Below are 17,332 nucleotides of genomic sequence, written 5' to 3'. Positions count from 1 at the left end.
TTATCTTGTACGTCATGAAATTTTCTGCATGAATTTCGATTATTTTAAATGTCACATTAAAATATTTATCTAGGTTACTAAGCTTCTGGGCACCCCCTTCAATTTTGTGCCTGGGGCATGTACCTCATTCATTTCACCCTAGTCTCAGTCCTGTTCAGTGATGCTGGTGTCTCTCTCACATTCCTTATTGCTTGGGGCAATGGAGTGTTCTATGAGTGTTCGTGTAGAATATAGTCATCTGGTAAGTTTTCTGGCCCTAGCATGCCCACTTCTCTGAGCCGTCTGATTTCTTCCACCATCTTCCACGGCAGTTCTGAAATTTTTATCCCACTTAATGTGGGCTATCCTCACTTCACAGTGTACAGGAACCTATGGCGTACAAAGGTTAAACAAGGACCTGGGAACAAACGGAGGGAAAACGAAGTCCGGACGTGACGAACGATTCCCGAAATTTTTGAATCAAAGCAGTTGTCTCCTTTGTATGAAACAAGGGAAATCTAAACCATACGCGAACACCAATTAAAATCTTGGCTACGCAGGAAAAAGGCAGATAGAACCGGTGGCCGATACCTGACTCTCTTCCCTATGTCATGACCTTATGTTGCCCTCGTAACAACCCCATGGGATAGGTAGGAGCAGGACTCTTGACAGCCAGGCTTCACAACCAGGAGCGACAGTGTGTCCTGCTCAGCACTCACTGGTTTGGACAGTTACATAATCGTAATCAGTTACACCCAGACCCCGGGGCTTCCTCCCGCCCCTGGACGGGGTCAGGTGCCCGGCCTCACGACCGGAAGCAGCCCGCAAGAGAACCGCAGCGGTTGACTAATCTAGGGGAGACTTCCAGCGCGAGCGGTGGGGTGACTGGTCGCCGAGAGTATTTCGTAATGCGTGCGAGCGCACGGTGGGAGCGATAGGCCCGTCTGGGGAAAGGGGTGTGTCCTGGCGCCGGCACCCCTTCTGATTGGTCGGCGGGATGACGAAATCGTTTACAGTCGGCCCTACGGTAGTGGGTGCGTGCGTCACTTTTGCACAATTTGGGAGGGAAGAAGGGGCGTGTCTGGCCGCTCAGGAGACCAGCCCATTGGCTGAAAGGCGCCGGAGCCGGGCTGCCCGGCCCGGCCTGAGGAAGGCGGCGCCGCAGGCCCGGTCCCGGAGGTAGCGACCGGCTTCTCTGAGACCGATCATGGCAGCTCGGACTGGTCAGAGGGCTCTGAGAAGGGTAGCCTCAGGATTGTGTCCCAAGTCGGCGACAGCGGCCGGAGCCCGAGCTCCGGTGCAGGAGCCTGGGCAGAAAGTCAGGTAATTAACAAAGGGTGCGCGCGGACGAGAGTAGTTTTCCACCCGGGCCTGCTGAGTTGGGTGACAGGAAGGATTTGGGCTGAGGCGGATCCGGAGTTGGTGCGTTTCCGCGTCTCTGGAGAAAGGTCTTAGGCGTTCGACATTTGAAGGACTAAGATGCCTCGGCTATCACCCTGGGCCCGAAGCTGTGTTCGTGACTCGCTGACCTCGAGAAAGGCAGTGAATCATCGGCGAAGTGACTTTGGAAGGAGCTCAGCCACCGGTGCCTCTGGGCTCTTCCGGTCTCCTCCCCTACGGCCTGTTGCTGCTGTTGGCATGTTTTAACTTTGCGCGGAAGGGTTGCCGGCTGCTGGGAGTATGGGAGTTTGTGGCCTGGCGGTGAGACCCCCTCCTCTGTCCCTCCTGCGTGCCAGAGTCAGATGTGCTTTCCCAATTTCTGATAGTTTTTTGCCCGCGCCATTTGGTGCTTGCAAAACTGAATGTACCCAACGTAAGGGACCTGGATTTCTATCTTTTTTCTTTCTTTTCTCTCTCTTCTCTCTCTCCTTTCTCTTTCTTTTCGTCCGTCCTTCCTTTCTTCCTTCCTTCCTTTCTTTTTCTTTGTTTTTCTCTTTTTTTCTTTCTTTTCTTTTCTTTCTTTCTCTCTCTTTCTTTCTTTCTTTCTTTCTTTCTTTCTTTCTTTCTTTCGTTCTCTTCTTTCTTTCGTTCTTTCTTTTTTTTTACTTCATTGTAATTTAGAGGTCCTGTAACCTTGAACCAGTGTCTGCCTTCCATTTTCCTGATTGGCTTCTTTTTGGTATGTGGGGGTGGACATGGAGGTGGAAATATGAAAGTAACAACCCTGCCAACTCCAAATACTTTTAGACAAACATTGGGTGAAACTGAAATAAAATCATGTATCATTTACTCCCACTTTAGGAAATAACCTCAAAAAGTAGTTTAAAGTAGAAGATAACCTCATCTAACTTTACATCTTTTTGCATTAGTTTTATAAAATGTTAGCTTGCAAATAAAACTGTTACTTTTGAGAAAAACACACTTTGGTGATCAAATTAAGGCTTAAATTCCAAGAAAATAGCTACTGTTTATTATAATGAGGGAGGGAGTTTATGAGTTCATAGCATTATCATAGATTCTGGCCTTTATTTTAATTGAGTATTTGAGAATGTAGTATTAAAGATTAGTGATAAAACAGCTCTCCTCCATGTGGTCCAGTATTTGTTTCATGGTTTAAAGTTCATGTATATGAATGTTATGGCTCCTCATATTCCAGTTGAAGACAGTATTTTTTATTTTTTTGAGACAGAATCTCGCTCTGTCACCGGGACTTGAGTGCCGTGGTGTCAGTGTAGCTCACAGCAACCTTGAACTCCTGGGCTTAAGCGATCCTCCTGAGTCAGCCTCCTGAGTCTACCCAGGTGCGCACCACCATGTCTGGCTAATTTTTTTCTATTTTTAGTAGAGACAGATGGGGTCTCACTCTTATTTAGGCTAGTCTTGAACTTGTGACCTCAAGCAGTCCTCCCGCCTGGACCTCCCAGAGTGCTGGGATTACAGGTGTAAGCCCCCGTGCTCCACAGAAGACAGTATTCTTGATAGTGTGTGAACATAAATGTGCTGTCCAGGCTCTGTCACCATAGCATGCAAATTGATGAGGAAATCTATTAGTTTGCTTTAAACACGAACGTTTCCCTTAAGATTGTAATAATCAAATTGTGTAAGGCTATCTTTTAGGGATTGGGAAACAATATATGAACCTAGTACAAAACCATATACAGGGATGAGTCAACGGATACTAAATTCACCTCTTCAGAAGCAAGGGTCTTATCTTTTTTAAAATAAAGATTGAACTAAGAGAAGCTGCCTTTTCTGATACTGAGTTATCACAAAATTTTAAATAACAACACATAGTATCTGCCACATAGATGCTTTTCAATAATTGATAACAAGGTATCTATGGAATGTAAAAGTGGAAAAAATAGATAAAACTGTTGTAATAAAGATATCTAAAGAATGTTTTAGAAGGGAAATACATGATTAGGCATTTTGTACACCATAGTTAGTTTTTGTAAGCAATCTAACAGAGATCCTAAATTACTTTTTTTTGTGGCTTTTTTTTTCAAAGTGGGAAGCAACTGAGTATTTTATTTCCACCATTTGGCTTAATTTAGCAGAGACACTGAAGTTCACTTTTGTTGGTATAATCCTATTTTTCAGCAAATTCTATAGGTAGACTCTTTAAAACATTACAATAGGCTTCTTTTACATAACAGAAATCATATTTCCTTCTCATTCTTGAAGTGTTATTTATAACTGAATATATAAGAATCCTAGAATCTTAAAGGGGGCCAGTAAATTCATCCGTACAGGGTTTTTTTTGTTTGTTTTTTGGGGGCTCAGATGGAAGGAGCATATCCATACGGTTTATATGTTTCTTTTCCATTATATGTTAACAAATAGTCATGTGGTATTTAGCTTAACTGTTTTCACTGACCTCTATTTTATTGCCTCCGAAATAAAACCATTCAATTTTTATAAACAGCTCTAAAATTCTTGCCCAAATTTGTCTCCCTCTAATTGAGCCTTTATTTACATTGTGAAGCCATATTCTCAAGTATTATTCTTTATCTTCTGGCTGAATATTCCCAATTTCTTCAAGCATTCTTTCTTTAATTGGATTTTCTCTTCTTCCCCAGCCAATGTCAATGTCATTGAAGAAATTTTAGGCTGGGTGTGATGGTGCACGCCTGTAATCCTAGCACTTTGAGTGGCTTGGGCACACGCCTGTAATCCTAGCACTTTGAGTGGCTTGGGCAGAGGCATCTCTTGAGGCTGGGAGTTCATGAGACCCTGTTTGTACAAAAAATTAAAAAATTAGCTAGCTGGGCCTGGTGGTTTGCGGCTATAGTCCCAGCTACTTGGGAGGCTGAGGCAGGAGGATCACTTGAGCCCAAAAGATCGAGGCTGCAGTGAGCTATGATCACACCACTGCACTCCAGCCTGGGTGACAGAGTGAGACCCTGTCACAAAAAAAAAAAAAAGAGATTTGTATTTATATATAAATTATATTTTTTATAAGTCAAATTTTATATATGATAACATGAGATTTTATAAGGCTATCTCACTTCCCTTTTTAAAAATAATTTGAAGACTTGATTTAGTTAAATATTACTCTTACTTGGAAATCTTTAAAAGCTTCTCATTGAGAGTAAATTTCAAATTGCATTATCCTGGCCAACAGTATCCAACATGATCCAGCTCCTCTGTCTCTCCAACATTATTTCTTGGTACTCTCCCCTTGGCTTACTGTACTACTGCTATACTGTTAGTCTATTTTAGTCTCTACATATTGCCAGGCTCTTTTCCTTAGTGCCTGGAATACCCACTATATGCCCCTCTTCCCATTTATTTGTCTATATGTATTCACACATATTTATCATGTACATATATACCTCTTTTCTCTTTTTGCATTGCTAACTCCTTATCCATTATGGCTTAGCTGAAATCTAACCTCAGAGGGATCCTAGATACCCCATCTAAAGGAGGTCCTAATTACATGTCCCTGCCCCCATTTCTTTTCCAGCAATTTTTTTGAATGTTCACCTGGAATATAATCTTCATAAGGCTCATGTTTGTTCTATTCACCGTTGTATCCTTAGCGCCTAACACAGTCCAACACAGATAGGAGCTTAGTAACTATGTGAAGTAATGAATGACTCGTAGTGTAAAATAGCTATGCAATAATCTTACTAGGGAAAAGTTAAAAATATTTAGGTGAACAAGAGTATATCAGGCATCTGTACATAGAAGTACCTCAAACAGTAATATTCTAATTAACTAGGCATATTTTTTACAAATATGCTTTGAAATGGAGACTGGAAGGTAAAGAAGATCAGAACAACAGTTCTGACAGTGCCACCACATCTCCTACCTGACAGTGATACCCAATTTCAGATCTCACTGTAGTGAATCAAGAATTAAGGAACCCTTATGGATCCAGCTGGGAAAACAACCTGGGTAGATAACATGATTTGAAAAATGGATGATGGGCCAGTGCAGTGGCTCATGCCTGTAATCCTAGTACTGTGGGAAGCTGAGGTGGGAAGATTGCTTGAGGCCAGGAGTTTGAGACCAGCCTGAGCAAGAGCGAGACCCCGTCTCTACTAAAAAATAGAAAAAAAAAATTAGCTTGGCATGGTGGCATGCACCTGTAGTCCCAGCTACTTGGGAGGCTGAGGGAGGATGATTGCTTGAGCCCAGGAGTTTGAGGTTGCTGTGAGCAAAGCTGATGCTATGGCACTCTAGCCCAGGCAGCAGAGCGAGACTCTTGTCTCAAAAACAACAACAACAACAACAATAAAAATAGATGTTGAATATCCTAGCAAGCTTAAGGCAAAAGTAGGTTGTAACACATGACTACAGACTGAAAGCCAACTTTCTGGGAGAGATGCCTTTTGTGCCAGAAGCTTTTAACCCAACTATAAACTGTTATTTATGGTGCTTAAGAAGCTTTATTTTTTCTCTCTCTGTGTGTATATTTTTTCAGGAATATTCTGAAGTTGCAGAGCCTTCTAAATGTGATAATTACTTTACAATCTCTGTAATTTGTGCTTCATCTAATTTTCAGTGTCACTCTAAATCAGGTAATTTTTGTCTTTTTAGATATTTAGCTTCCTGTGGTATACTGATGAGCAGAACCCTTCCAATACATACCTCAATTTTGCCTAAGGAGATACATGCAAGAAGTTTCTTCAAAATCGCTGCACCATTAATAAACAAAAGGAAAGAATATTCAGAAAGGAGAATTTTAGGGTTTGTATTTAATACGAATTCTACTAAAAGAACATATTCACAATTTCCTATGGAGTATCATGCCTCTTTCTGGATTGATTATCTTCTTGCAGACTAAACTCTGGTTTTTCTGGGTTGACCTTTTCATAGCCATTCCTGTTTTATAAATATTTGTTGGATAAATATAATCATATGGTAACTTTATAGTATATATTTAAACTTTGATACAGAAAGGAAATTATTTATGACCTGCATTTTTGTACACATATATTAGGCCATAGTTTACATAGCTCCCCCACATACACACACACATAGGTAAGTACATACAGACATACTAAGGCTCTTAATCTCCAACCAGGGGTTGCTAAGCTTTTTCTGTAAAGGGCCAGATAGTAAATATGTTAGGCTTTGTGGGCCATAAGGACTACTCAGCTCTGTCATTTTAGCCCAAAGACAGACATAGATAATATGTAAATAAATGCACATGAATATGTTCTAATACAACTTTATTTATCAGATTTGGCCCCTGATCTGGGGGTATGTACAATAAAGGATAAAGACACTGCAGTTCTGCTAAACTAGAAATACACCATCCCACCATATAGGAGTTTCTACAAGGGGGTCTTAATTCCCAGCAGTCCATTAAATATTATATGAAATTTTGTAAAAGTGCATTTCATTTATTCATTCGCTTTTATTCTTATTTTTCTGTAGTAAAAGACTTACAGCTTTGGCTACTATGTTTACCTTTATTACTGGCTAGTCACTGTATTGGTTAAGGTAATGCTAGTAGCTATACAGATAATACCGGAAAATTTCTTTCTTTCTTATGTAAAGTTCAAATGGGTGTTTCCTCTCAGTGGGCATTTCTCTTATAAATTCAGGAACCCAGGCTCCATCCAACTTTTGACTTCTGCAATTCCTTAGTCTTCAGAGTGTTAAAATATGGTATACCTTGTTGAACATACTGGTCTGGAAGTGAAACACAATGCTTCCTCCCAGATATTACTGACAAGAACTAGTCATGTGACCTCATCTGAATGCAAGGGGGCAAGGACTGGGAATTGTAGCCTCTGGTGGCCAGGTACTTCCTAGCAACAACACTCTGTAAAGCAAATCCACGTCTTTGGATAGGTAGACGTCTTTGCGATAGCTGTTATCTATCACAGATACCAGAGAGATGGCAACTAAAGAGATAAATAGTAAATTAGTCTGCTTTACTTCTGAATCACTAATAATATGTAACTTTTACTATGTACCTGCCATTTTACAGATACTCCTGGGTGATTTATATTTAGTATTTCATTTTATCTTCACAATAACCATGTGAAGTATTAGTCTCATTTTAGAGATAAGGAAACTGAAGCTCAGTGAGATAATGTGCATTGTTATGATTCCAAACCTTATTTTTTTCCCCACCATATTTGCTTTGCTTACTACTTCTTTCTTATGCCAAAATTCTCTTTTTATTATGAATTAGTCTTATTCCACAATCTTCATCTTATCTTCCCTGCCCATATTTGGCATAAACATATAATAATAGCTACCATTTATTAAGTGCTTATTAAGTATTGTGCACTTTGCTGAAACTATTTCTTTTAACCCTCAAAAGAATTCGTAGAGGTATTTTTCGATTCTGGATCAAGAAAATGAAGTTTAGAGTTTCAGTAACATGCCTAGGATCACATGGCTTACTATGTTTAGAGCTTACTGTATTTGAACACCAAAATTACTGACTACAATGTCCATCCCCTTGACCATTATGCTATACTACTTTGTTAGTCTTTGTAGACTACTTTTACAGCAATTAACTTCCAGGCTGCAAGGTTTTATACTTCTTTATGGGATTTGCCATTTATTTCAAAGCACCTGAAAACCTGGGCAAGGTAGGTTTCTCCTTTGTCTCTCTGCTGTGGGCTTCATTTGATGATTATAGATTAGTTTAAACATACATAATGACTCAAATTCTGTCATAATCCAAAAATAACTTATTGTGATTTAGGTTGCGATTGTTTAAATTACTTTATCATTTTGGGGTAAATCGTATTTTAACTGTATTGAGTCTTTATAACCAAGAATAATATATTTCTGACTGCTGTTAATTCAGGCTGCCTTTGACATATGTCCATAGAGTTTGTTGTCATTGCTTGTTTTTCATTTAATCCCTCAAGTTTTTTTGTTGAATATATTTCTAGGTAATTTGCATTTCTATGCTTTTTCTAACTGATTATTAGTATAGGAAAGGTATGATTTTTATTTAATCTTTGTTTTAAGTTTTATTCTTTTTGTTTATTTTTTAAATTTATTTACCCAACCATATTGTCTGCAGGAAATGATTTTTATATATTTCATAATAAGCTACCTTACTGAATTGTGAATCGATTCTTCTGAATTGACAGTCATATCACCTGCCAATTGATAATTTTGCCTAATTCTTTAAACACATGTGCCTCATATTTCATGCTCTGAATTAATTACTTAGGCTAACACTTTCAGAAGGGTGTTACATAACAATGTACTTGTGTGTATGTATATATAACATAGCAACATCTTTATGTTATTTCTTACTCTAATGGGAATGCTTTTATATTTTACCTTCTATAGAGGAAATTGTATAGTTTTTCCTTTTTTTGCCAATTAATGTGGTTATAATAATAGAATTCAAATCTGGCACAACAGTAACATGCGCCTCTAATCCCAGATACTTGAGAGGCTGAGGCAGGATGATCTCTTGAGCCCAAGAGTTTGAGGGTGTAGAGTTCTGTGATCATACCTGTGAATAGTCACTGCACTCCAGCCTGGGCAACATAGGAAGACCTGGTCTCTTTTTTAAAAAACAAAACCAAAAAATGAATTCTTAGTATTAAACCATCCATATATCCCTAAATGAATTGCATTTGCTTATTGTATTTTTTTTTAATGTATTGCTGGATTCTATTTGGTGATATTTTACTTAGAATTTTTGCCTTAGTATTTACAGGTGATTTGGGTATATACCTTTGTTTTTTATGTTCATTGTCAGGTTTTGGTTGTTAGGATGTTATACTGGCTCATAAAAAGAATGAGAGGTTTCTTTTCTTTGTGTTTTAGAATAGCTTATTTTCCCCTGTTTAGGCTAATTTAAAAATTTTTTTAGAGATGGGATCTCGCTGTGTTGCCCAGGCTGGTCTTAAACTCCTGGCCTCAAACATTCCTTCTACCTCAGCCTCCTGAGTAGCTAGAATTATAGGCACCAGCCACCATGCCCTGCTATTTTCCTTTATTTAATTATCGTAGCACTACATGCTATATAAAAATCTTAGCAGTGTGGAAACATATAAACTAAACAATCTATCTTTACCCTTACTTTTCCCTAAATTAACAACTGTTATTTGTTTAATCTGTATCCTTTCAGGATTTTTCAAATGTGTTTTCTTTTTCTTTTCTTTTTTCAAGACACAGTCTCATTCCGTCACCCAGGCTGGAGTGGCACAATCATAGCTCACTGCAGCCTTGAACTCCTGGGCTCAAGCGATCCTCCCACCTCGGCCTTCCAAAGTGCTGGGATTATAGGCGTGAGCCACTAAGCCTGTCCTATTTTTTAAATATAGAATCGTACACATCCTGCTTTGTAGTGTGCTTTTTTGATTAACAATATTCTATAAACTTGTCTGCCTTAAAGTATATTTGGCCTAATTCTTTTAAATAATTGATACAGAGTTTCACAGTAAGGGTGTACCATAATTTATTAATCATTTGTTGTGATTTATTAAGCGGTTATTAATGTCACCTACTGATAGACATTTAGGTTGCTTCCCTTTTTTTCTCTCACAATTAATATTGAAGTGAACATCTTTCGTATAGTGTGGGAGTATTTTTGAATGATAAATTGCTGGAAGTGAAATTGCTGGCTCTAAGTAAGGAATTCTTAGTCAATTCAAGCAATTTCTTGTTATGCAGAAATGTAGATTCATTGCTGCAAGACTTTTTAATTTTTCTAGTTTATTACATAAACTCTCTATTTTTAAGTGCTGGCAACTAATTAAAAATTTAAAAACCACATCTACAGGCCAGATTCAACCTGTGGGCTGCTAAATTGTGATCTCTGCTATATATGTCTAGAGCTTTTTTATTTTCTATGTTGCTATGAAGTGATTATAGAGTGTGGTTGTGTTCTAGAATGTGTGCTAAATGACTTATTGCTTCATACACAATAAGTTTTATTCATATTTAATTTAAAGTATGCATATACCATAAAACTAGATGCAGTTAATACCACTTGTCTTTTTATTTTTTTAAAGATATTCAATGCAGGAAATGTATGATGTAGTGTCAGGAGTGGAAGATTACAAGCATTTTGTTCCTTGGTGCAAAAAATCAGACATTATATCAAAGAGATCTGGATATTGTAAAACACGATTAGAAATTGGGTTTCCACCTCTGTTGGAGCACTATACATCAGTAGTAACCTTGGTGAAACCACATTTGGTACAGGTAATAGTTTTGTTTTTTGTTGTTTTTAATTATTCCTCAAATATTAATTACATCAAATGGGTTAAAGTGTAATAGCTTAACAAGATTTCTTTAAACTAATAGGAAGAGGGAAAAAATAAGCCATTTATTGTATCTTCTGATTGAATTACTCTATACAATGTTAGCATTATTCTTTCCAAATAGAAGTTTGAGTAGAATATGGAAATGGAAACTTTTTTTTTCCTTTTGTTGAGACTCTGACCCACAGGAAAGATCACTTGGGCCACCCAAATTAGAAATGTTTTAATTTAATCTTTGCACTATTTTTTGATTTTTAATTATTGTGAGTACATAATAGTTGTATGTATTTATAGAGTTCTTTTATTTTTTTTAAATGGAGATGGGGTCTCCCTCTTGCTCAGCCTTGTCTCAACCTCCTGACTGAGCTCAAACAATCCTCCTGCCTCGGCCTCCCAGAGTGCTAGGATTACAGGCATGAGGCACCATGCCCAGCCTATTAATAAGGTTCTTTGCACTGTTTTTTAAAAATACAGTAAATGCTTTACCACTGGGGAAGAATAAATTTGTTCATTAAATTTATTTTTTAAAAGTTTTCAAAAGTGATGAGAAGATGAAGAAAGGTAGAAAAGATATAAATATGGAAAATGTTAACATTGTTGAGGTTTTCCTGCCAAGTACCAGGTACCAAATTGCCAAGTACTATTGCATTATAGTAATCTTCTTACCTTGTTGGAGGAGGTTACACATGTACAAAAGGTACCCAGACTTAAAACATAAAAGGCAGAATTCCATAGAATAATACCTTTTTTTTTTTTAATTCCTAATTTGGAGTGGCCCAAGACTTTTAAAGCTGAGTTACATTTTGTGCCCACAGGATTTAATGGTGATATCATTTCTTGGTTATTGGCCAGAGCTAAATACCCTTGTCAGCTCTTTGGTAGACATTGAAGGACGTGCAACTCTCAGATGTGCTCTTTCTGGTGTAAAATCTGGAAAGAGTATACTGTCCAGTGAAGGACCCTGGAATAATGAGACTTTATTATAGACTCCTGATGCTCTTAAAAATTAAGTGGCCATTATTGAACTTAAATATAAGGCTAAACATTTTGAAGAGAATTTTTACTTCTCCCCAGTGATTTAGCATAATGTGACTAAATTCAGCTATTATAGTAGGTAGTATTTTTTTTCCTTTTTTTATTTTTTTGCTGATAAAGGTAACAAAATAAGTAGTTAGTATTTTAATGACTGTTATTTTATCATGTCTAAGTAACTTTTAAAATCTTCACTGGTTTCCATTTTTTTAAATTAAGATAAAATGCTCTATTTATACATGTTTATAAAAAGAAAATGTTATCCAGGTGTGGTGGCTCATGCCTATTGTCCCAGGTACTTGGGAGGCTGAGGTGGGGAGGAGGATTGCTTGAATCCGGGAGTTCAAGGCTGTGGTGAGCCTTTTTAACAATTTTCTTGGCCGGGCGCGGTGGCTCACTCCTGTAATCCTAGCACTCTGGGAGGCCAAGGTGGGTGGATCGCTCGAGGTCAGGAGTTCCAGACCAGCCTGAGCAAGAGTGAGACCCTGTCTCTACCAAAAATAGAAAGAAATGATTTGGACAGCTAAAAATCTATATAGAAAAAATTAGCCGGGCATAGTGGCACATGCCTATAGTCCCAGCTACTCGGGAGGCTGAGGCAGTAGGATCCTTTACGCCCAGGAGTTTGAGGTTGCTGTGAGCTAGGCTGACGCCACGGCACTCACTCTAGCCCAGGCGACAAAGCGAAACTCTGTCTCAAAAAAAAAAAAACAATTTTCTTTTTGCATTTTCTGCTTATGCATCTTTTTTATTTTTTTCCTTTGAGGCAGAGTCTCACTCCGTTACCCAGGCTAGAGTGCAGTGGCATCATTATAGCTCACTGCAACCTCAAACTCCTGGGCTCAAACCATCCTCCTGCCTCAGCCTCCCGAGGAGCTAGGACTACAGGTTTGAACCATGATGCCTGGCTAATTTTTCTTCTTTTTGTAGAGGGGTCTTGCTCTTGCTCAGGCTGATCTCGAACTCCTGGTCTCAAGCAATCTTCCTGCCTTGGCCTCCCAGAGTGCTAGGATTACAGGCATAAGCCACCAAGCCTGGGCCCCACCTCTTTTTATTTGTTTAGTTTTTTTTTTTAAAAGCGATGAAGTCTGCTCTGTTTCTGAGACTCAAGTACAGTGGTACAATCATAGCTCACTATAACCTTGAACTCCTGGGTTCAAGCAATCCTCCTCCCCACCCCAGCCTGTCAAGTACCTGGGACTACAGGCATGAGCCACCACACTTCAATAACATTTTCTTTTTGTAAACATGTATAAATAAGAGTATTTCTGATATAAATACTTTTTAGTTTGGGAGCAGTTGACCTTTATAATAATGACTGTACCATGTTACTGGCTGATAATTGATACAAAAATGTTTAGATAAAGATGTTAGGAACAGAACTGCAAATAGATTTTCAGTTCTTTGACTCCCAGTCTGAGCTATCTGTGAAGAAATCTGGAATTTAGTCAGAAAAATTGTCCTCTGTTCTGTGTTTAGGGAGGCTGTAACTGAGGAAGAAAAAGTGACTCCTTTACTTGGGAGAAAAATAGTTTACCTATCCAAGTCCTTATTTTGCTAATATATATCTGTTGTGATTATAGCCTTAAAGGAGGGACAATCTAAAGTCTTGGAGGGAACAACTTCAAAGAGAAAAGGGATAGAGCACCCGAGTTAAGACTTAATTGAGGAGGAGATTATAGACTTTGAAACACATTTTTTTAATGGTCTGCTCCTGAGGGAAGATAATATGTGTGTATTCTCAAGGTCAGTTGTCTACTAGTGTAATAAGGCCTTGATAGCATCTTAAGGTAGTAGATAAAGAAGCTGAACTTCACTCAAGGTCATAACCAGTGCTAACAGTGAACTAGTGACTATTGTTCTGGCCACCATTTTTCACACTGCAGATGGTAACTCTTTCATGGGTCTCAATCAGTATTTTTTTAATAATAGAGAATAAGAACTATCAAGATGCACATAGTATGATTAAGTATTGTATTATGTTATGTACATAATACATAAATAAAATATACGTGTGCACAGCTACTCTGGAGGCAGAGGTGGGAGGATTGCTTGAGGCCAGGAGTTCAAGATGAGCCTGGGCAACATAGATTTGGTCTCTAAAAAAAATTTTTTTAATTAGCTGGGTGCAGTGGTATGTGCCTGTAGTCCCACTACATGGGAGGCTGAGGCAGGAAGATTGCGTGAGCCCAGGAGTTTGAGACCAGTCTGGGTGATATAGCGAGATCCTGTCTAAAAAAAAATTTTTTTATACATACACACACACACACACACACACACACGTGAACTGAAGGGGTCAGAAGGAAATGATTCAGGGCCAGACTTTCAGGATAACTGGATACAGGCCTTTAGGAATAGAGTGAAGGAGTAAAAGGTGAAGGAAAGACTAAATGTGATTAACAAGAGAAAAATCTTTGGGTAGGAGAGAATTATAGAATTGTGCCAGAGATCTGTGCCAGGTACGTTATAAACATTTCAGCCATCTCATTATGGTATGAAGTAGGTATTATTTTACAGATTAAGGAAATACGGTATAGGGATTTAACTTGTTCAGGAACACTTATAAGTGGCAGAGCTGGAAATAAGCTTCTAAAAATCACTCCCTGTGTTGCTGCTGGAAGGAGAGAAATGTAAGTAGCACAATGGGTGTAGAAGTGGAAGGAAAAACAATTGGCAATCTTGGGGATCCCAAAATAAAAGAAAACAGCTAATATTGGCAAGAGGTTACCTCCTAGTACCAAACTAAAAATTAGATTTCTTCATCTCCTGTGGTCTGACCTGTAAAAGTAATTATTTTTCAAAGAAGTTAGCCTCAATCATCGTACATTCTAGCCAATACCAAAGGTATTTAATTGTGGTTTTATATTTTCATTTTGTTCTAGGCATCCTGTACCGATGGGAGACTTTTCAAGCATTTGGAGACTAGTTGGCGTTTTAGCCCAGGTCTTCCTGGCTATCCAAGAACTTGTACCCTGGATTTTTCAGTAAGTCTCTCATGAAGCCGTTTATTTGTTCCATATATGAAATGAAGTTGGTAAAGAAGTAGTAATCCATTTTTTAGAACCCAGATGCTATAATTATTTTATAGGCATTAAGATTATAAAATAATCTTTTTTAAAAGATTTTTTAAATACTATTTAAATTTGAGTATTGAATACCTTTTCTGTACAAGTGCTAATGAACATTTTATTTTCTATTTGGTTTCTTGCAACCTTGAATATTCATTCCTTCTCTATTAGATTGTAAGAGACATGACTTTACTACCAACTTAATAATGGTTTTTAAACTTAATAACAGTTTAAAATTAACACCAAATTAAACTACACATTGTGTATAAGGTACAGAAATAAAGTCCAAAGGGGAAAAGTACATTTTTAGAATCACTTGTAACTTTCTTGTTCACATCACCTTAGCTATAGAAAACATAAAGCCACTCATGGTCTTTTCTTTGCCAACAAGTAATATATGAATTGTTCTCTCGAATTTTTTTTTTGTTGTCTGTTTGTTTGTTTGTTTTTTTGAGACAGAGTCTCACTCTGTTGCCCGGGCTAGAGTGCCGTGGTGTCAGCCTAGCTCACAGCAACCTCAAACTCCTAGGCTCAAGCAATCCTCCCACCTTGGCCTCTCAAAGTGTTAGGATTACAGGTGTGAGCCACCGAGCCCGGCCCTCACCAAAGTTTTTTTCCAGCCTTCTCTAACTTATTGAAAGGCAAACTCTCCCTTAAAATGAGATTCATTTGCCTTGTTGACTTAAACTTATTGTGCCAGTAGTTATGCTTATTGCAGTAAAGATTCTGTCTTCAGTGAGGTGCTAAAAATCTCACCGAGGTACACCCACACAGTTCTACGTTAAATACTTGGTTCACAGTGTGAACATCACTATTATAAGTGGAAATTTAGTTAAAAAAAATCTTTCTAAAAATTATAACATTTTCCTACAGATTTCTTTTGAATTTCGCTCATTTCTACACTCTCAGCTTGCTACATTGTTTTTTGATGAAGTTGTAAAGCAGATGGTGGCTGCCTTTGAAAGAAGAGCATGTAAGCTGTATGGTCCAGAAACAAATATACCTCGGGAGTTAATGCTTCATGAAGTTCATCACACGTGAAGGCAAGAAAGAACTGGTGTCATCTACTTATAACTTTAGTTTGTTCACTTTTAAGATGTGCTTTCATAATTCCTTTTCAGAAGTCAGAAAGCATTTGTTAAACCCAGCTCTGATTATAAACTTGTACCACTGAAAATTTACACATAGAGCATGGACCCACTTATACATAGAATTGTGTCTTCAATCAAATGTAATTCAGAGGAGTATGTTCATTATCATGTTCTGCATTTACAGTAATGGGATGTCATCACCATTGTTAGAATACTGACATCAGTCTTCTGAGCAGAAATTAAAACTGTAGATTTAAACCTTTTAATTATCACCTTACCTGAAAGAGGCTAGTTGAGATACTCACACAGCATGTATTATATTAACCATATAACCATATCACGCTTAAGTTATTAAATTGAGACTATTTGTAACTTATTGTTATAGGGCCTGCCATTTGGCCTAGGATATTTTGAGTAATCATCATATATTTAAAGTAAAAATTTTGATTTAAAAATACTGTTAATGAAGGTTCCCTGGCACTTTAGATATTTTAAAATTGTTCTTACAGGAGTAGGTAATTCAGTGCCATCATGGGGTTAGCTCCCAGATAAACAGTGAATTTTGTTTTTGTTTTCATTTTTGGTAAGTAGTCCAGAGATTTAAGCTACTGCTTTCCAGTAGTTTGCGGCCTTCTCCCAGGTCCTTTGGCTGCTCTTTCAATAATGCTAATTTCGTGTCAATAAACAGAACAGTAGGCAACAGTAGGCTAGAACTGTCTAGAACAGTAGGCAACATGAAGATAAGTTGGTTGGTATGTCTCCAGCACTATGCATCCCTATTTTCTATTTATTGTGTGTACTCTCTTTCAATAATGTACTTCAAACTGCTATTTTTTTAAACAAATCAATGTAAGGACCGAAACAGTAATTTAATAAAGTTAATTTGTTTAATTTTTTGGACTGTTACTTTGGTTATTGAAATCTATATTGTTTTAATGTGTATTAACATAGACATAGTAAAATGTTATTACAGCATTTCATGTCTTAAAAATACTTTCATAGAAACAGACTGACAAATCTGGGCAAAATTCAGTCTTTAATCAATATTGATCTTCACTCCATACTGAACAACCCTCTGGCGTTAAACTTCCAACGATAGTGCTACTAATTTTATTTTCTCAGATCAGCAAGGGACATCGGTAATTAGTTATTTACATAAATGCGTGTGTGTATGAATCTGTTCAGTAAATCTTTTTGAGTACCTGCTTTCTCTCAGACACTGGGTATACAGTGGTGAAGAACTCACGTGGAGATTGGTTGTGCTTTCACATAAGTGAAGTACTGTCTTTCTACTTTTTTTTTTTTTTTGAGACAGAGTCCCACTCTGTTGCCCAGGCTGGAGTGCCGTGGTGTCAGCCTAGCTCACAGCGACCTCAAATTCCTGGGCTCAAGTGATCCTCCTGCCTCAGCCTCCCGAGTAGCTGGGACTACAGGCATGCGCCATGTCCGGCTAATTTTTCTATATATATTTTTGGCTGTCCATATAATTTCTTTCTATTTTTAGTAGAGACGGGGT

The 17,332-nt window shown here is 37.9% G+C and overlaps 1 protein-coding gene across 1 annotated transcript; it reads left to right on the top strand.

Moving 5' to 3' along the window:
* Window positions 1-1,048: 1,048 nt before the first annotated feature.
* COQ10B (coenzyme Q10B) lies at window positions 1,049-16,707 on the top strand. The gene is made up of 5 exons (XM_045558804.1): window positions 1,049-1,302; window positions 5,965-6,114; window positions 10,374-10,566; window positions 14,540-14,641; window positions 15,599-16,707. The coding sequence occupies exons 1-5, from the start codon at window positions 1,187-1,189 to the stop codon at window positions 15,764-15,766; spliced, it is 729 nt and encodes a 242-aa protein (XP_045414760.1). The 5' UTR covers window positions 1,049-1,186; the 3' UTR covers window positions 15,767-16,707.
* Window positions 16,708-17,332: the final 625 nt, after the last annotated feature.

Source organism: Lemur catta, chromosome 8, assembly GCF_020740605.2.
Source record: "Lemur catta isolate mLemCat1 chromosome 8, mLemCat1.pri, whole genome shotgun sequence".
NCBI lineage: Eukaryota > Metazoa > Chordata > Mammalia > Primates > Lemuridae > Lemur > Lemur catta.
The sequence above is the reverse complement of the archived record's forward strand: the minus strand, read 5'-3'. Positions and strand labels throughout refer to the sequence as shown.